Source organism: Triticum dicoccoides, chromosome 3B (genome assembly GCF_002162155.2).
Source record: "Triticum dicoccoides isolate Atlit2015 ecotype Zavitan chromosome 3B, WEW_v2.0, whole genome shotgun sequence".
Classification (NCBI taxonomy): domain Eukaryota; kingdom Viridiplantae; phylum Streptophyta; class Magnoliopsida; order Poales; family Poaceae; genus Triticum; species Triticum dicoccoides.
The window spans coordinates 180,552,548-180,573,653 of record NC_041385.1 but is presented as its reverse complement, the minus strand read 5'-3'; the positions used below and the strand labels follow the sequence as shown (position 1 = coordinate 180,573,653).

Sequence of the window (21,106 nt, the reverse complement as noted above, 5' to 3'; positions counted from 1 at the left end):
AGAGGACAATGCCGGCTCTGACGAGTCCCCACTCCACCGGCATCAACGAGGCCCTGCTCCGCCGAGGCCCCGCGGCGCCAACAACGAGGCAGAGAACACCGCCGGCTCCGCCGAGGCCCCGCCCCGCCAACAACAAGGCAGAGGACATCACCGGCTCAGCCGAGGCCCCACCCTGCCGGCAACGTGGGGGAGGATTTCCACGGCTCCACTGAGGCGCCGCCCGCCGGCAACGAATAGAGGACATCGCCGGCTCCGCTGAGGCCCCGCCCCGCTGCCAACGAGGCCGCGCCACACAGAAAACGAGGAAGAGTAGAACACGGTAGGTCGCCGCCGCTTGGGTCCAAGTAAGGCCACCGCTGCTACCCTCTGGTTGAAGCCAAGCTAGGCGGGTTGACCATTGATGACCGGTTAGCTTCTTGGCGGCAACGTGGAGTCGGAGGGCTGCGCTGGAGAACAACGCTGCTTCTACTTAACTACTGGTGCAGTTGGCTGACTAACACGTGGGCCCAATAGGCCACATGTCAGTTACGCAATTGCACCTGTAGTTAAGTCACTGAAGCTTCTGTTTGGCTCAGCGGGACACAGGTGGGTAGCTTCGGTTAATTAGTTATACCTCCAGCGCACCCCTTTTTAGTTGAAGAATGTATGAAATGTAATGAAATCCGGCATGTTTATATGAAATCCGACCGTGTATGAATGAATTTATTTCGATTAGTTCGAATTCCTGTATCACCGGCATTGGATGAACATGCAAAACAATACATACTAGCATTATTCCCAGGGTGATCACCTCGTTTGCAGCAGTTTCACATGTACTCCCTCCGGTCCTTTCTAGTCTGCATACAAATTTTGTCTGCAGTCAAAGTATCTCTACTTTGACCAATCTTATACAAAAAAGTATGCACTTTCACAATGTGCGAAGTAAAAAGGAACAGAAGGAGTACAAAGAGTTTGAGCAGCTTTTTAGCGTTTCTGTACATTGCAATCAAGCACACAGGCCTGGCAATTCATAGAGAATATTCAAAACAATAGATGATTATGCATCTCAGCGACTCACATGTGAGAGGCAATATTTACTTCACAACTAAAGAATAAAGAAAAAATTGATCGACGCTGCTGACAGCAAAGGGCGTCCCATTCGAAAATATCAAACGCATGTCTTGCTAAAATCAATGAGCAAAATTTGACAAGGTTGTCTCATTCCAAAATATCAAATGCCTACGATTGTGGAATGGGCAGGGTTTTCCATCAGTTCGGACATTGACATGGCACCTCGTGCTAAATAAACCAGCTGTTCTTTTTGTGCAGTTCCACCAAAATCAACCAAATTCGCGCGTAGCTTGTATGATTTCGCCCTTATATGTTGCAACGCCTTGAACTTATTGGCACCTCCTTTCTTGTGGTGGAAATGAATGATTCGATGTATTCATGAACATTTTGTGCAGTTCCCATTGAAATCAAGCTGAGCACCCTTGTTTGCACAAATACAAAAAAGTGATTAGTATAAAGCAAATTGTACTATGAATTGACAGTTTCAACAGGCACCTCCATGGTCCATGTAGAGCACACTTTTAGAAAAATGGAACTCACCAGAAAGAATCCTAGAACAACATTGTACTCGCGCATCACAGCTAAAAAATGGAGATTTGTCAGTCCTTCTGAGCTGAAGTTAGTTTGGTCTTGTGGGGAGTAATGTAACCATCCTTCAACTGCTCCTTCTGATGAGAAGATAGACAGGGCTTCTTCATCCTGGCATAATCGGAACTAGTCACTTCACGTACTCCATATTCTTCTTCAGAGGAGGATGATCCTGTTGTGTGCAAAGACAAGAGGACAACCAAATGCTAGCACCCTTGTTTGCTCAAAAAAGGAAAGGAAATATTTAAAACAGCACAGATGAAGCACTTCTCAAGGAAAGTACCACTTTTTCATGACAGTATCTAAACAGTAGCACAACACCAATAGAGATGACAAAGCTCAATCATATGGATGAAATCAGTGGACGAGTACCAACCTTTGTCAGGAGGCTTATTGTGTAGAGCATACAGATGAAGCACTTCTCCGGAACCATCTATTGCTATCTACTGCGGTGGCCATGCTTACTATATACTCCTCAATTAGTTTAATTTTTCCAACATCTTCTTGTGCAGTTCCACTAAAATATATGGTATCTTCAAAGAACATCCATGTTTGCACAAGTAGAGATAATTACGTATTACATTAAGAGTGGCATCAAATCAGTGGCAAAACAATTGCTCGTTCCAGCCATAGCAATAAATTAAGATGCAAAACTATACCATTACTTGTGTCATCACAGTTCGAGTGCTTCATTACAGCATCGGGAGTTGATTTTTGTTTTTGTTCCGCTTGTTCTTCCCCTTCATCACTTGGTTCAATAACAGACAAGCTTCACCTTCAATGTAAGATTTGGCATGTCAATTAGGGAGCACAAGTATAGTACTAAACTTAATTTTCTGATGGAAGTGGCAAAATACAGGCCAACAGTTATGAAAATCCTTATCTTACCTCAATGGGATATTACGGTGCACATACGGATTGGAAGTCTTGTCTCCATTTGTGCAGTTCACTAAAATCAAGCAACATTATCATACAAGTAGCACAAATATCAAAGCACACTGCAGAATCATGTGAAAGAAGGCTAGTACTGACCTCTCATGATGCGGAATTCAAACAACTTGCAAGAATAAGATCTGAACCAAATTCGCCTTAACAGATAGGAAGTAAGATCTCCTCTTGTGCAGTTCCACTAAGTTCAAGCAATCAAGCAACGTTGTCGGTGTGACATTTTGGTTGAACTGCACAAAACACTCTTAAAACAAAAGTGTTTTGTGCAGTGCAACAAAAGGTCACAATGGCAACGAGGTGAAGTAGATAACCCTGTTTACACAGAGGTGCAAAGGAAGCAATTAGTGGTCAATAATGGTGGATGACACAGAAGCCAACAAAAAGAAGCATCTACCTTATCTAAATGGGAAAGAAACCAAGACAGTAGCATTTCTCAAACGGTCTCATTGATTAATATTAACATAGAGATTATATTAACAATAAAATTCGTTAAGCATGTAATTTGCTTTTAACTGTGGCATTGCATCAATTTTCCAGCGGCATTATTAGAGGGTGTTTGTTTACAGGGACATTTTGGTATAGGGACTAAAAAACCTCCATGTCAGTCCCATCTAAACCAAACAGGAGGGACTTTTAGGGACTAAAAGTGGGCATTTGGGACTAAAGAAAGAAGACCCGAGGGAGTCTTTTGGGGACTTTTTCCAACAGTTGCCCCTGCCACGCATCGCACCTTGTCTCTATTAGTTCATTACTAGGGGTAACATGGTCTTTTAGCATGTCATTTAATAACCTCTCGTCCATGTTTAGTCCCTGGAACTAAGCAGGTAGGGACTAGGGAGTTTTTAACCAAATAGGGCCTTAGATTAACAACAGCTAATGAGTTGCACGGGACAGTGGACGCACCAGCACCATGTGCATCAACCAATGTACTATGGTCATGCACAGTTTGTTGCAACAAAGAACAAACAACCAAGGAGCATATTTGTGTTGGTCCCAGTTTTGTTATCTTTAGACACCTTTCCCTATGTGAGCGCAGCAAATCTGTTCCTACTCAAACTCTACAGCCTTGTCCCTTCCTTTCCTTTTTGAATTAGTACTTTCGCCCCTTCCTTTCCTCTTTTAACCACGTCCTAGATTTATGTGATACAACTTTCCCCACTACTTTCCCCCATTCCTTTCCTCTTTGAACCACGTCCTATATTCATGCTATACAACTTTCCCCCTTCATTTCCTCTTTGAACCACGTCCTAGATTCATGCTATATACAACTTATCCCACTACTTTCCCCCACTCCTTTCCTCTTTGAACCACGTCCTAGATTCATGGTATACATACAGCTAGAGCAATGCATGTGGAGTAAGTAAAGTATACCTTAAGGTTCTTGGGGCGTGGTTCGGTGGGCGACGGGACGGCGGCAAAGAAGAAGGGGCCGGAGGCCCTCCCGCGCCGCTGCTGGGTGGAAAGTGAACAGTTGCGCCGGTAGTGGATTCCCTCCCTCGCCAACGGCGACAGCGTTAAGCCTCCTTCCCTTCCCGGCAGACGGATCCTGCCGGCTCTTTGAGCAGCAGTGAGGGGAGAGAGAGGCCAACGAAGTCTTGTTTAGATCTGGAGAGGGCGAGAGAGTGTGAAGAGAGCAACTACAAGCGCTGAGGCTCAAGCGTGTATATATATACTGGAGAGAGAGTGTGAAGCGTGCAAACCCTAGAAAACAAGTGCCGAGGTTGTAGCTTATACGTGATGAGGTGATTATACGGTCACTACGGGATCGCATAGCTCCGTATCCATCCATTTTGACCAGTCAAAGAATCCTCCTGGCACAAATTATGCTCAAGTGTAGTTATCAAACCCGAGACCTCAAGTTTGATGAGCGAACAAGCTAACCAGCTACACAACCCTCCCGTTATGTTCAACGAGAGGAAAATAACCTTTTATACATTCCTGTATTCATGTGACAAGCATGCCGTGTTTTTTTGTGTGTGTGGGAGTCATTGGGATTTCAATCATAATCATGTCATTTGGCTTTGGTGGTAAGACTAGCCACAGTGGTGCAGAAATAATGCAGCCTTAGTCACCTTACCTCTCTCCACGTAGTACGTTGGGTCCCACCAGTCAGAGGGTGAAACAAACAAATTAATAAGAAAAATTAAAAGCGCCAGCAGTGTATCTTACCTCACACATCTCGCTACTGCTCGGGAACACTGTCCAATTGATCCCTCTGTTCGCTCACTTACTATTTTAAGTGAATCCTTATTATAACATGCACACAAATTTTGGGCACTTGTATTCGACTTAAGTCAGTGTGCCATCGTATCTCGTATACTTACTACTCCCTCCGTCTAGGTGTAATAAGTCACGTTAGAAGGTGCAACGAGACCAAGGTGCGTGCATGTGCATGTGTGTGTTAAAGAGAGCGACAGATCGACCTACTCCTACAGAGAGATGGTGTGTAGTGTACGATTTTATCCGCGAGAGTCGGTGCATCCTCTCGTTTCCGGGCGTGTCCGGTAGGGACATGCGGACAGCTGCCACGCCCGCTCCTGACTAGCCTGGCCCACCCAAAGCCCCTCCATCGCCCGCGTGCGCTTCCTGCCCGAAATGGTCAGCGCCACTCCAAAGAATTGGTGCCGCATTCATGCCCGGGCAGAGCGGATGCGACCTCTCACTGGCGCAAGAGTGATGGTTGCTTCGTCCGTCCAACTTACTGCTGGGTCTATGTGATTTGACGGCTCATTGGTCTTTATTACTGAGGTGGTAGGACTGCTGGATGTCCCACGCCTTCGGCGAAAGGAGGTACTACTACTACTAGATTACAATTTTCTCCATTCTTACAGCAGAGGAGTGCAAGAGCAGTGAAAACACGCAGGCTCAGTGATTACATGGCCCACCTCACACTATCACCGTGCGACATCTAACTCTTTACATAGTACTCCCTCAGTTCCTAAATATTACTAGAAGAGTCCCCGCGCATTGCCGCGGAACAGCCGTATATCTCTCTGCGCAAAATTATCGATTTCATAGAACTAAAAAAACTCTATAACTGCATGAAAAATGTGGTAGCCAAACTAAATAAACTCCCATCATCATTTAGATCATCCCACGTAAGGAAAAAAGATCAGCCATCTCCTACTGCATAATGGGATTATATTTTTCTTTTTGACATGTTAATGGGACTTAAAATCTCACTTACATGCATGCTACCGGTGCATGCTTGCATGCAGACATGTTGATGTGATTTAAAACCCACTCACATGCATGCCACGGTATTTCTGCATGCTTGCATGTGGCTTAGTGCAGAGCCTCTCAACGTCTAGATCAGATGGCTATTATGGACTGATTTACTTCATCTAACGGCTACATCAATTTTGATGATGTGGCTCAAGGAGAGGATAGAGAATTCCTAGTAGTGGGGGCTAGTTATTACTAGTAGATAAGTCTTTGTAGAGATTCCACTAGGTGAACTACATACAGAACAAAATGAATGAATCTACACTTAAAATGCATCTATATACATCCGCATGTGGTTCATGGTGAAATATCTACAAAGACTTATATTTAGGAACGGAGGAAGTACTAGTATAGTACGTACTGTAATTTATCAGCGAGATAAATTTGTACAATGCTATGAAGCTTTAGCTTCTGTTACATGTATCTTGCGTCCAAGGTTGCCCGTTGCAACATTTCATCAAATACAAAGGAGACTAACATGCATGCTATTGCATCTCAATGATTGACAGATCGTAGCAAATATGTACTCCCTCCGTTCCAAAATAAGTGTCTCAACTTTGTGCAAACTTTAGTACAAAGTTGTACTACTACTAAAGTTGACACTTATTTTGGAACAGAGACAGCTAAAGAAAAAAAACGATCCATGCAGTCCCTAGCCCTTGAACCGTGAACCCTGACCAGGCTTCAATTTGCTGGCAACGTTCGAGCTTCCTAATAAATGAAGTTTGCAACCTTTTGACCATCGGATCATTTTGTGCAGTTTCACCAAAATCGAGATGAGCATCCCTGTGGCAAAGAAATTGAAGAAGCGTGATGAGAATAAGATTACTGGGACTAGTTGATGAGACATAAACTCATCACAAATACAGTACGTAGAAGCCAATAGAGGTATGTGTGGGGCAAAGAAGTAGAGAAATATCCACAGGGAGTGATGTGGGCAGCTGGAGCAGTGGTGCAAGCCGGCTGTAAAGGGAGTTGTACCTAAGGGACGTAGCTCAACCTTGAGGAGGGCGGCGGGAGGCGGCAACTGCCCACGTCGCGGCAGTGAGCAAGGGACGAAGGCAACCTCACCGGCTTTGTGAGAGAGAACGGCGGGGACCCCTAATCGGGACATGCCGACAGTGGGTTTTCACCGTCGGCGACGGCCACCGCATCTACACTAGGCATCCACCCCTTCCCCAAGCAGACGTGATCCGCCGGGATGTTAGAGATGTGGCCACAGTCGTTTTGTGCGAGAGAGTGTGAAGAGAGCAACCCCAGCAAGCAACCGTGTAGGCTGGCCCGTCCTGACTATGTATATAGTGGAGCGGTTTCCTTTTCTCTCCATATGAACCTATCATATTGCGTACGTGCCACTAAAGAAAAAACACTTTATATATAAATGATGCGGCACCTACTACTCGTTCTCCTATAACCTTGCACTTGGCATCTCCAAAATATTAACCTTGCAATTGGCTCTTCGCCTCTTCGGGAAGTCGAGCAATAATGGTAGTGCAGTATATATCATTCTGGCTATATGAGACTGAATGAATTGCTGCACGTCCACCACGTGGGCGAGGGTCGAGGGGCGAGGGAGAGTGCTACATACGGAGCAAAATGAGTGAATCTACACTCTAAAATACGTCTATATACATCATTGTTTGGTGTATGTACTAGTAGTTCATATTGAAATTTACTAAAGGACATATATATTCCAAACAATATGATATAATCTCTATAACCAAGGTAGTAGGGACAAGGAGTAAACGGAGGGAGTAGTAAATTTTTCTCCTCGTCCTGCGAGCCACCCCGCGCATGGGCGAGGGAGCGGGCGTAAGGTGGAGCAAGCTTCACCTCATCCTGCGAGCCACCACGCCCGTGGGCGGGGGAGAAGGCGCACTAAGCAAGCTTCTCCTCGTTCTGCGAGTTGACAGGACACATCAAAAGTACTCCAGTGTATAGAGCCTTGCATCTAAGGTAGGCCCCACATGATTTGTCTCTTTTTTTAGTTTAACATAACGCGTCAATTCGCAATTTGTTTGTTACCAGTGGTAGACGATCCTCCCTCCACCAAGTGGACAACCAGTACACGTGCCAAATTACCACGTGGGCTGCCTTTTTCGTACAGAAATGAGCTCCACCGTGTACCCGCGCGGGTGTGGTTGGGAAAGAGATGGGAGTATGTGCGCCGTGCATTCACCTCTTCTCTTCATGCACGTCCCCCACCTACGTGGGTGTGTGTGAGAGATACAAACCGCGTTCGTGAGTGTTTTTTGTTTTGGGGTTGGGGTGGGGGTGGGGGTGGGGGGGTTGATTTCGTGAATTATTTGTGGGAGTATGTGTCGATGACATCTCAAACAAAATTTTGCATGCAATGTGTGTGAAATGAAGGCCTATCCATATCATACATAGAGGGTCGGGCAATCCACGAGAAGAGAGGGAGGGGTCATAGCTATCGATAGAGTCGAAGAAAGGATCAAGTGGGTGGGTGCGAGATCGATGAAGAGAGCCATCGAAATTGTGTGTGTGCGTGTGTGTGTGTGTGCAAGTCAAAGATATAAGGCGACTGGCCTACCGGAACATTAGAGGGCACATGTCAAGTTTGTGTGTGGCATTTTTTTGTATTACGTGTTCCATTTGTCGACAACGTTTGTATATTCAACTACTCTTCCTATGCATCAGCCATTTGAAGCGGTGATGGAAGTATCTGGAGTGAAAACAAGGTATTCAGAGCAGACAATGCTACCTGCTGAAGCAGACATCTTGTTGGTTACAAAGAGCTCCTCAGAGGAGGATTCAGAGACTGATGACCAGTCCTATTTTCCCCCTGAGGTCTATGCTCAAACTTGGCAGGGTTATATTACCCATGTCATGCATGTTGTCTTGCATTGCTTAGCTTTTACATCATATATGGATTGCCATCTGCTTACTTGCTTACTATATAAATCATATATTTGAATTATATCATGCCATCATGTTTACATAGTACATACACATCATCTATCTGAATTATGGCATGGCAACCCATTTAATAAAGACATCATATAGTTATATCATATCATCCTGTTTAGTGTTTACAGTCATCATATTTTGAATTATGGCATTCTATCCGTGAATGTATGTGAATTATGGCATGCCAACCTATTTAATAAACACATTATATAGTTATGTCATGTCATCCTGTTTACATAGTCTCATATTTTGAACTATGTCTTTCCATCTTTTTTGGTTAGCCATCATAATGTGAAATTGTGTCATGCTATCCTGTTTAGTTAGCCATCATATATGTGAAATTGTGTCATGCTATCCTGTTTGGTTAGACAACATAAATATGAATTATTTCATGCCCTCTTTTATTCCCCATTATCCATTGCACCTGTCTATCATATAATGTCTATACTTTCAGTTACTTTTCTTGTTTATCAGCCATTTGAATTGGACAGCGTGATGGCAGTATCTAAGGGAGTAACAACATGGTCTTCAGAAAAGATAGTGCTACCAGTTGATGCAGATAGAACCACGGTTGTACTTGCCCAAGGACCAGATCCACCACACATAACCCAGACTCCCGCAGATTGTACCCCTACCCAGTTGGACAGAGAACCAGCTACACCCCTTCTAACCCCAACCCCGGCAGATAGTAACCCAGTTCCAGTTGACACAACACCGTCTCCACCACAGAGCACCCAAACACGAGCAGTTAGTAAGGGAACTGCAGTGCCCAACGCACGAGGACCACCACTCCGAATCCCAACTCAGCGCTTAAAGGAGAAGAAGATTCGTTCTCAGGTCAGGTTCTGTAGCTATGGTTCATACTCCTTTTCTCTTGCATTACTGTATTTACTCATACCAACTATTTTCAAATTTGAAGGATGGAATTGAAACTCCAATGGCGCAACAGGTATGTTTTAAACCTGTTTCTTTAACTGGTTTGCTGTTGTAACCTGCCCTATGTTGATTTCAGTTTCAATTGAATGAACAGTTATGTTCTCATGTCATGCACATTACAAGTGTTGTTATTGCTCTACAGTTACCCACACTTATATTCTGTCTATTCTGCTTTGCCTTGAACAAATATTATTTGAACTGTGTCTCTATCTTGATTTGGCAACAAAAACTAGAATGATATAGACCGTAAAGTGACCATGGTACATAGATATATGTTTGTTTCATGCTGTTATCCTGTCCACTTTACTACTGAACTCATTTACCAAAATGAGTTTCATGTACAACATGGTAAACATGTGATGTGTCTGTTTGTTTCTCTTTTAGAACGCGGACAAAATATTAGAGAACAGTACTGTGTTATCCAATGGTAAAGGAAGTAATGCAGATAAGGTTCAAGATAGTGAGACATCCTTGTTGGTCTCCAAGAAAGCTAATAAAAACTATCTTGACGACAGTGAGAGAACCCAAAAGTCCTGTCTTGATGTAGTGTTCGAGTTACTGGCCACTATTGCTGGCACAAGCTCTTCGAACTCGCTGCCTGAATCAGTTCGTCTTCTTGAGTCTCAACTTCAAGTTGAAAGACATCGATCAGATGTGCTGCGACAGGAAGCTGAAGGACTGAGGAAGTCCCTGCAGAATTCAGATGCATATTTCCTGGTGCAACAGCAAGCGCTGGAGGATTTAAGCACCAAACAAGAGAAAGTTAATAAGCTTGCTAAGCATCTTGCCAGCATTATGGGTACCCAGGATATTGTTTCTTGAGATCTTCTGAAGTGGTTTCAGTTCTGGATTTGTTTTGCTGCGGCGTTTATTTGCGCTGGTCGCCAACTTTGACAACCAGTGTATATGATATGCTGCTTTGTTCCCTATATTTGCACGGGTGGCGAACTTTGATGCCCAGTGGATGTAATATGTGTAATAGTCGTGATAGCCTACCGTTAGTTGCTTGCTTATTTATTTCCTTGTTGTCTTGTTTATTTGTTTGCTTGTAGTCATTGCAGTTCTTTTTCCGCGGTTTGTTAGTGGCTGCAATAACCTATTTTTTAAAACTAGGCCACAATAACCATGGGCTAATATTTACTGTAGTGACACTGGGCCTCCTACTGGCCGTAGAAACAGTGGGCCTTCTACGGGCTGTACAAACAATGAGCCTTCTACGGGCTGTAGAAACAATGGGCCTGCTGCGGGCCGTATCATCAATGGGTCTTATACGGGCCGTATGATCGATTGGCCAAACATGGGCCAAACAGACCGCATTATGGCCGTAAACGGGCTAGAGTTGGAATCGTCCGTTCATGGGCCGACCATAACGGGCCATCGTCAATAGGCTGTATTTGATGACGCTATGAAAACGGCCCAATGTATTAACGGACCACAAACGGGCCGACTGTAACCACGGGCTGAATTTGGCCCATAAGCAGAAAATGACAGTAACGGGCCGTAAGTAAACGAATGCTGCAAATGAGCCCAAGAATAAATGGGCTCTGAGAAGACCGAAAGATAACATGGGCTGGAAACGGCCCAATGGAATAATGGGCCGTTAATGGGTTTAAGGCGATACACTGTTCATTACGGGCCAATCTCACCATGGACCGTTAATGGGTGTAAAGTGATACACTGTTCATTACGGGCCAGTTTCACCACCGGCCGTTAATAGGCCAAGTGCTACAAAGGGCCTCATATGGGCCGAAAGACGTCATGGGCCATACATGGGCTAGAAGTGAAAACGGGCTGGAATCATATTGGATAGCCTAAAAGACGCTACTGGGCCTAATTCGGATAGGGCATAATGGGCCTTGGGTTAGCGGGCTGTAAATGGGCTATATGCGAACATGCCGTTAACTGGCTTTCCATGGGCCGGCCCGCCACCTTTTGACCAAGTCAAACGGGCCGACCTTTTCACAGGAATGGGCCCCTGTTGGGTCGTGCCATGTGTCGACGTATCATAGGCGCCTTCTGTCCAATGAGTGGATGACATCTGTCCCAACGATGAGCCGACACGTGTTTCCTCCAGCCAATGATGATTTTACATGTGGAAAATCCCCATTGGTCGGGGCTGTTAACGGGTTATTGGATGCAAAACCTGACCCGATAGCTTAACGGTGTTCCATTACGGTGGATGCCACGTATCAGTCACCCTTGACGAAAGCACTTCTGTGACGCGCGATTTATCATCATGGAAGTGGACACTTCCGTGATGATAATTTTGGTAATGTCATGGAACACTTCTACGACAGCACATGTATGACTATCTTGATTCTGTCATAAAATCGTCATGGATGTACATGCATGACAAAAAACCCGACCTACTGTGACAAACACGTATCATCACGGAAGTGTATTTTTTTTGTAGTGATGGTAGGGGCAAGCTTCTGATGATCAGTAGCTGACAACCTGTCTGGAAGAGGATGATTGGACTCAAGGCGCAGGGCACAAAGGCTGGGCAGAGGGTTCTCATCAGCCGGAGAAGTGTCTTGACAGTAGAACCATGTCTGGTTCCAGTCTTTGGGATGACTCAGTGGTTGTGCGTAAGGGAAAATGGCGTCTCTCCGTCGTTGGATTGAGACCCCGCCGAGCTCCAAACTAGGTCCATTGGAGTATTCATTCTGGCGGTTCAAATAAAACAACTCTCTGAAAAGTAGCAAGCTGGGCTCTTCTTCAAGATACACCTCATAGAACACTTGGAAGTTGCATATGTTGGACACGGAGTTGGGCCCGATAACTTGAGGACGAAGGTCAAAAAAGTGCAGAATATCTCTGAAGAACTTTGAGCCGGGTGGCGAAAAGCCCCGGTTCATTTGTGAAGACAATGACCTCCCCTTCTTTGGGCTGAGGTTTTTCCTCTGTTGGATCAGGAGTACGGTATGACATGACATCCTTTTTTGGCAGATAGCCGGTTTTCACAAAAATCATCGAGTGTACCCTCCATGACAATGGATTTGACCCAGTTGCATGAAGTGGTTGTTTTGGGCGGCATTGTGAATAAGGAAGCCTAACAAAGAGTAAAATTGTCGGTTCAAATTTAAGCCGGAGGAAAAACATTACATCACATATTCAAAATGGCGGCTTATAAATGGGCCTGATGGTATATGACTAATTACGTCAGGTTATTTAAACCGCCGTGAGCAGTCAGGTTATTTAAGCCTCCATGAGTGGTTGGATGATATCTATTGAGCATTGCAATTTAAGCTAGTGATTTGAGCCACCATGGCTAGGTGGATCTATCAAAACGCAGATTGTTGGCTAAGTGTCACACAAACAAGTTTCACAGATTGCAATCATTATTCTGGATCAAGGGATGTTCAGAAAAAGGAAATAAATCTAGACCTAAAAAACCAGTACATATGAGTTCATAAGCTCTAGAGGAATCTTTTCTTCCAGGAAAGGGGATCTGTTGGTATGGAAGATGAAAGCAAAACAACTACCGCATACGTTTTGTACTATTTCTAGATCAAAAGATGCTACGGTGGACAAGCTAAGAAGAATACTACGAAGAACACGACGAACAAGTCAAACCCCTAATGTGGATCTAGGGTACAGAAGAACGAGAGCTTACAGATGTAGGTTGACTGCGGAGGATCGCCGCCGTTCTCTGGTTCGATTCAGGGTGATGCAGCGGCCTGGGACGAAGACGACGGTGTGCTCTGCGGTGGTGGCGGAGCTCGAGCAGCAGAGGTCGCGAGAGAAGAAGACAATGGAAAGGGGGAGAATGAGAAGAAGACTAGTCGTGGCTATTTATAAGGAAGGACTCATAAGTGGGCGCGAAAAATGAGGAGACCAAAACATGGTTATCCAGCTGTTCAGGCGCCTCGATTCTCGGAGGGTGTTAAGATAAAAGATCCGTTGAGATATGTTGATAAGATGTGAATAAATGACAGGTAACGTCATGGCGGGTTATCACAGATCCAGAAGATGATGTCATGTCGGGTTATAAACTCTCGCGCAATGAGGAACAGAAGATTTTTTCTAAGTATTGAAGATTGACATGAACCAGTTCAAATCAATCTGGGGCCTAATGTTGGGGATATAACTACTAGGTATGACCCGCCCAGGAGGGGCCGGGTTATCCTATGGCGATTCATAATATGAAGCCCAAGACGATACTTGAAGATGGCAGTTCAGTTAAGGGCCCAAGGCCCAAAGGCGGCTTAAGGCTCGTAGAGATAAACCTCCATATGTATATGACTTGTATTGTAAGGCAGGGATAGATACACACTGAGCCGGACACTATTTATGAGCCGGCCGGGACTCTGTGAGCTGCTAGGCGTCGACCTCTGTATATAAAGGGATGACCCAGTGACGGTTTAGGAGAGATAACATCAGATCGAAAGCTAGGTCAAGCGAATTTGCTCCCTGGTAATCGAGACATAAGCAATCCCACCTCAAACTGGATTAAGCCATTACCTTCACCGCAAGGGGCCAAACCACTATAAACTCCCGTGTCCTTTGTCCCGTTTTAACCCCTTTAAGCTTCCTAGTTGTGATGGCTCCATGACTAAGTCCTTTTGCTAGGACATCTGTCGCGACGTTTCCACGACAGAAATCTTGGTTTTTGTATCCTTCAGATTCTTCATAGTGATAATTAGATAATAATCCCAAGTGACTCAACAAATATAGCTATGTTCCCCGGCAATAGCGCCAGAAAAAGGTCTTGATAACCCACAAGTACATGGGATCACAACAGAGGGTAGAGTATTCAACCCAAATTTATAGAATCAACACAAGGGGAGCCAAAGAATATTTGCAAGTATTAGCAGTTGGGTTGTCAATTCAACCACACCTAGAGATTAAATATCTGCAGCAAAGTGATCAGTAGCACAGTAATATGATAGTTTTGATAGCAGTGGTAAGAGCATTAGTAACGGTAACAGTGATAGCAATAATTTTGTAGCAAGTGTAACAATAGCAGCAGCAATAGTAACTTAGCAAGAACAATATGTGGAAAATTCGTAGGCATTAGATCGGTGAATTCATTGGATGATATTCATGATATAACAGTCCTAACCTAGGGTGATACAAAACTAGCTCCAGTTCATAAATATAATGTAGGCATGTATTCCGTAAATAGTCATACATGCTTATCAAAAAGAACTTGCATGATATCTTTTGTCCTACCCTCAAGTGGCAACGGGGAGGAGGGGGTCCATAAGGAAACTAAGGGATATTAAGGCCTCCTTTTAATAGAGAACCAGAACAAAGCATTAACACATACTGAATACATGAACTCCTCAAACTACGGTCATCATTAGAAAGTATCCCAATTACTGTCACCCTAGGGTTTACGGATCATAACATGTAATAGGTGAATATGACTTGCAAGATCATAACACATAATAGGTGAAAACACAAACGGTTCAGATCTGAAATCATGGCACTCGGGCCCTAGTGACAAGCATTAAGCATAGCAAAGTCATAACAACATCAATATCAGAACATAGTGGATACAAGGGATCAAGCCCTAACAAAACTAACTCGATTACATGATGAATCTCATCAAACTCCTCATCGACCAGCGAGCCTACGAAGGAATTACTCACTCCTGGTGGGGAGCATAATGGAATTGGCGATGAAGGAGGGTTGGTGATGATGAAGACCGAAGATTCCCCTCTCTGGAGCCCCAAACAAGCTCCAGAACTAGCCTCCCGATGAAGAATAGGAGGTGGCGGCTGCTCCATATCGTAAAACGTGATGAAACTTTCCCTCCTATTTTTTCTCTAAAAATAGGTCTTTATGGAGTTGGAATTAAGGACTGTGGGACCACGAGGTGGGCACAACCCACAAGGGCGCGCCAGAGGGGGGGCACCCTTGTGTGTTGTGCCCAGCCAGGGGCCCCCCTCCGGTGGTTCTTGGTGCCAATATTCTTTATATATTCTGAAATAATTCTCCAAAAAGTTTCGTCCAAATCTAAAAACTTTTATTTCTGCACAAAAACAACACCAAGGTAGTTCTGCTGAAAACAACGACAGTCCGGATTAGTTTCATTCAAATCATGCAAATTAGAATCCAAAACAAGAGCAGAATTGTTAGGAAAAGTAGATATGACGGAGACGTGTCACAAAGCAACCCCAAGTACATCGCCACCACCTCCGACAAGGATTAACGTCAACCGCAAGTAGCCGAGCGAGAGCATTTCTATACTCCCGATAGTCAATCTCCAACTTCGAAGCCCAGACCAGTACTCCACAATCCCAAGGTGGCGCCTTCAAGAAGTAAAATGACGTTGGAGCGTCATTGGTTTTCACCCGGGACCCGGACGTGGAGGGAAAGGACAAGATCTCGATTCCACCTATAGGGTAGCGAACAACGCCCGGAGTGTCAGCCGCATCGTGTCCGCTGCAGCTGGCCAAGGGATTCCCCAATTCATGGCCCCAATTAGCCATCGAACCTGACCAACCGGGCATGATAGGCTCAGGGAAGGAGACCACCTTCTCGAAATCAGCCCCAAGGACCAATGGGGAGGCCCCAGGAGCATGCTCTAGACTCGACGCCGATCTGTGACGCCCCCTTGGCGTGGCAAGCTCCAGCCACCCACCCACCGATGTAAGTTATGTGTTGAGAATCATAGTAGAAAACAAAAAAATCTGTCCTACAAATCGAATACAAGGATCACTATGAAGATGCATACAAGGTTAGATCTGATCATTACCAACTCGAAGTTGCAGCGGAAGAAGAGTTGGTGATGATCATTCTTGAAGTCCCTCAAGCCATCCCACAAATAGTCCCTCGAATGAAGATCGAAGGCATGATCTCTCTATGGTTTGCACGCGTACGAAAACAATGATCCGGTAGCGCTTCGCCACCCAAAGCAAGGCGTCGCCAGAGAACTATAGGAGGGAGGAGTATCCTTGCAGTGGAACAATTATTAGTTGGACAACTGAAGAGAGGGAAGGGCGATCCTTTACACAAAATTTGTGTGCAAAAGAGGGGGTGCCCCCTGATGTATATGTAGGTGCAGGGGACGGGCGTCATGGAGAAAAGGTTCCTCCCCCTTGTGGTGGCGCACCAAGGGGTGGGGGGCACCCCAAACCCGAGCCGCACCAAGCTAGGCTTGGGCACCAAAGCTAGGGGCGCCCTCCTTCTTGGGTCTCATAGGCCCATGCCGGTGCCTATTTAATTCTAGGGGGCTTTGGGAATTTTCCCTTCCGGAAGTTTTCCGTCATTTCGGTTTAACCAGGTTTTCTCCCGAACACTTCTGATTTTCTCTCAGAATGATTTCCATTACCTCCAAACTTTTTCTGTGATATTCCCCTAAGCTCCTAACTCAATTAGCACTCAATAGATCGAAGAACCTTAAGCGTGTGACCCTGTAGGTTCGATGAATTATAGACATGACTTGAATACCTTCTGTTCAATGAGCAATAGGGGAACCATGGACATGCATATTGACCCCTATACCCACATGAATGATTATCGAGTGAACATGTAGCCACCGTATGTCATTCCTTTTGCTTTGCGATACTTTACAAAAATTGAGGTGAGACCAACAACATCCCCGCGAATCAACACATGATCACTATGCTAGTTTTCTCGTTGCCGGTTTTGTTCTCTTTTCTCGTTGCTGTGTTCCGGCATCCCCATGATCAAGTCACATTGCATCAGTCCAGACGATGATGGATACCTTCACACCAAGAGGCCCCTAAGAATATATCTCCATCGTTGGAGGAGCTAATATCAATGTTGAGTATCTATTCCATTGTCCTACATTTTTTATGAACATGTAATTTATTGTTATGATCACGTTGTTATGGTTGACGTTAGAACAAGCCCAAAGTAGATCGTCCAGTGTGAACCGATGAGTCAATACTATCATGGTCTAAGGAATTTTGCATACATTAACTTTCTATATGTATTATAAACTACAAACTTGTGACGAAAGCATCTCTTAGTATAAAATAAAACTTAGACCAAGTCAACACAAGAATTCTTCTAACATCGTGCCCTCAGTGTTGTCGGCACCATCGCTACACGTAACTTATGGCCATGATCATGAAAACGGAACCATCATGCAACACTTGAGCTAGTCCTAGAGGCGAAATTAAGAATCTATTTTATCGTTTATTATTCTACACATGCACATGAGTTTTTTCCTGAGCCTCGTGGTTATTGCAGACTCGAGAACCATTGCGGATATAGCATAGAACATAAACAGTAATTATAAAATTGGAAATAAATAATACCACTTCTGTTATTGCCTCCAGAGCATATTTCCAACAGTATGGGCCAGCCCGCATCCAGTTGCTGCAGACGGACCCTAGGAGCGCCCACCTGAGCTGGCAGCAAACGAGCCGAAGCCGGAGTTGAATCTAGCCGTCACCATGGCATGGCCTCCCAATCATTGTGGCTGCCGCACCTTCAACAAATGTCACGAGAAGCCACCACCTCATTGCCCCACACCACCCCATGAAACGACCTAGATGGGCCACCGCCACCATGACGTGCCGCTCACCGTCCCCCAGGTGCCAGATTCGGGTGGATTTGGCCGGGATGGAGCCTAGATGCCGCTGCCCTATCTGACACATCACACAACCGCCGCATCACCCAATGTGCACAGGCCGTCGTCAGCCGATGCGCCGCTTCATCCCCTAATAGTGTTGCGCCATTGCTCAACCAATGGTCCCACACCAGGCACTAGGGGGCGAGCGAAAGGGAAGAATGACCCCCCTGGCCGCCGGCCGAGCTCTCGGCAGTGATGGGCGAGGAAGGAATGGGAAGGAGGTTTGCTCGCAAGCTAGGGTTTCCCTTGGTCGCTCCCGGGAGGAAGGCCCAGGCCCGCCTCCCCCCCTCCCCCCCCCCCAGCTCGTAGGAGGGAGGCCCAACGACCCTCTCTAGGAGGGAGGTTTGCTCGCAAGTTAGAGCCCCCCACCCCCTCCCCGGGTCGCTCGCGGGACGAAGTGAGGGGGCGGCCCCAACTAATTTCATACCATCTGCGTCCATCGGTTTAATAGGCTATCACGATTAGCACATAATTTTTGAACACAATGGAATCGAAGCTGCTCACATACATGTAACATGCACGTACACTCATCTATGAACGCGACACACATCTAGATGTGAATTAGACAAACTGCACATCTTATCCCTTAATATAAGCATGTTCGAGATGCTATAAGTCGGCGCAAGATCTGAAGATGGATGAAGTAACCACGTGCGATTCGTAGTATTAAACCCCGGAAGCGACATAAACCTGCATGATTCATTATGCAAGGTTAAAAAAAAAAGCAAGGAATCCATCAACCGAACGCCGCCGCGTGCTTGCGTCAGAGAGTCGGAGACCCAACCGTCTTCCTCCCCACGCATTAATAAGCCCTCGCCTTAAATCCCCGCTCCCAACCGTCTTCCTCCCCAGCTCTGACGACGGTATCCATCCCGGAACGGGAAACACCAACCTGCTTTCCACCTATAAAATCCGCCCTTCCCCACCCCCCAATCCCACAACAGCAAACCAAATCCCCCAAGACCAAAAAAGGCCCCAGCAACCCAAGCGCGTCGACCCCATCCACAGTTGAATCTCTGAGTTTACTTTCAGAGAAGATTTTAGTCGAGATGGCGCAGGCGATCGAGGCTCAGAGGGAGGGCGCGGAGGTGTACCACGGCGCGGCGCTGTGCGCGGAGAAGGCGGTGGAGCTGCTGGCCGAGACCAACATGCCGCTGGGCCTGCTGCCGCTGGCAGACATCGAGGAGGTGGGCTACAACCGCGCCACCGGCTTCGTCTGGCTGCGCCAGAAGAAGGCGCTCACGCACACCTTCAAGCAGATCGGGCGGCAGGTCTCGTACGGCACCGAGGTGACGGCCTTCGTCGAGGACTGCAAGATGAAGCGCATGACCGGGGTCAAGAGCAAGGAGCTCCTCATCTGGATCACCCTCTGCGACATGTACATCGAGAAGGACGATCCCTCCAAGATCACCTTCAAGACGCCCACAGGGCTGGGGAGGACCTTCCCCGTCTCCGCCTTCGAGAAGCAGGACGACGGCAAGGCCAAGGCCGCGGCTGCCGACGGCAAGGAGGCCGTCGTGGCCAAGTAGGTGAGGACGGCCGGCATACTCTACAAAGTTTGGATGAAGAGTCCTCGAGTCCAATATTAACTATATACAAAGTTTGGATGAAGAGTACTATTTGCTTTTATCTTTATAATAAACTACGGATTATATAAGGGGTTGTAATACTCTGCTCCGGTGTTTTGCCGAGGGTTGTATCATGCATATGATCGTGCGATCTTTATAATCTTATATGTGCTGTTCGCTGCTTAATCGTGCGAGCCTTTTTGTGTGGCAGTGTCACGAGGTGTTCGTGACTACGTGTTCTCAGATTTGTTTTATTTTAGGCATGAAAAGCTTCTCTCCTCCCTTGTGCATAGACAAAGGGACAATCCTGGTCTCCTGCTATTTAAGTGAAGTCACGTATAGCTAGATCGGTATATCTGTCAACCAACTTTTTTGTTTTTGATTGACGGTGACTGTCAACCAATTGATGCAGAGTGCTACTCCTCAAATCAAATTGAAGTAGCGGGACAACTACTAGAATCGACAATTTGACCTACAACGGGAAAAGTACTTTTGCTTCGATAATAAGATGGATGTATGCATCACTTTTGATGCAGAGGCCGGGGAGTCCCCCCTTTTCCAAAAAAAAAAACGGGAAAAGTACTTACGTTACTTCAACGCTTTTTCTAAGGGCAACTTCAACGGTGATCAATCAAACAGACCTCACCAAATGTCTCGAGGCCATCTAATCTAACCATATGCTAAATACAATAAATAAGCACTGTATTTTTATAAGCTTTTACATCCAATCTATCTCTAGCGGACCGTGCCAAAGACCTCCTCCTTCATCTGTCTGTCCGGCTTTCCGTGCCAAAGACCTTACTCTTTGGCTGGTTCGGCCTCCTCCGTTTGTGTGAAGTGCTTCAACATGCTCACACGTCTTCGCTGCATCGGGATCCAAGCTCGACGTCTTCACGTACAACATTCTGAAGTCCCCCGAAACAGGCTTGATCTCAAACTTCTTCCCGTAGAGCTTGAGCTTCTTGTCACATCCCCATGAAGATACCACACATCTTCGCCTTCTTTTCGTCCTTCACCTCGTAAAGCGCAATAATTGCCTCCTCCTTCGTCATGATGTAATCAAACTTCTCTATCATCTTGGCCGCCGCCCCTTCTCGCTTCTCCTCCTCCCACTTTCTCCCCCAGTTCCTAATCACCTTCTTGGCTAGAACAAGCCCCATCTTTCGCTGGAACAATTGGATCACCACCTTTATCTTCATTGACCATGGCATTCTTACAGAATTGGCAATCAAGGCGGTCTACTTGCTTTGCCCATGCATCTTAAAAAACAATGCATATACATGAAGTGTTTCTTCTCCATCTTGTG

At 45.8% G+C, this 21,106-nt stretch overlaps 1 protein-coding gene across 1 annotated transcript; it reads left to right on the top strand.

The window, feature by feature from the left end:
• Positions 1–19,097: 19,097 nt before the first annotated feature.
• LOC119275438 lies at positions 19,098–19,997 on the top strand. The gene has a single exon (XM_037556283.1). The coding sequence runs from the start codon at positions 19,282–19,284 to the stop codon at positions 19,759–19,761; it is 480 nt and encodes a 159-aa protein (XP_037412180.1). The 5' UTR covers positions 19,098–19,281; the 3' UTR covers positions 19,762–19,997.
• The last annotated feature ends 1,109 nt before the right edge of the window (positions 19,998–21,106 follow it).

Bases quoted from the DNA above. Each gene is read 5' to 3' on its own strand.
- LOC119275438 (XM_037556283.1), top strand. From the start codon at position 19,282: ATGGCGCAGGCGATCGAGGCTCAGAGGGAGGGCGCGGAGGTGTACCAC.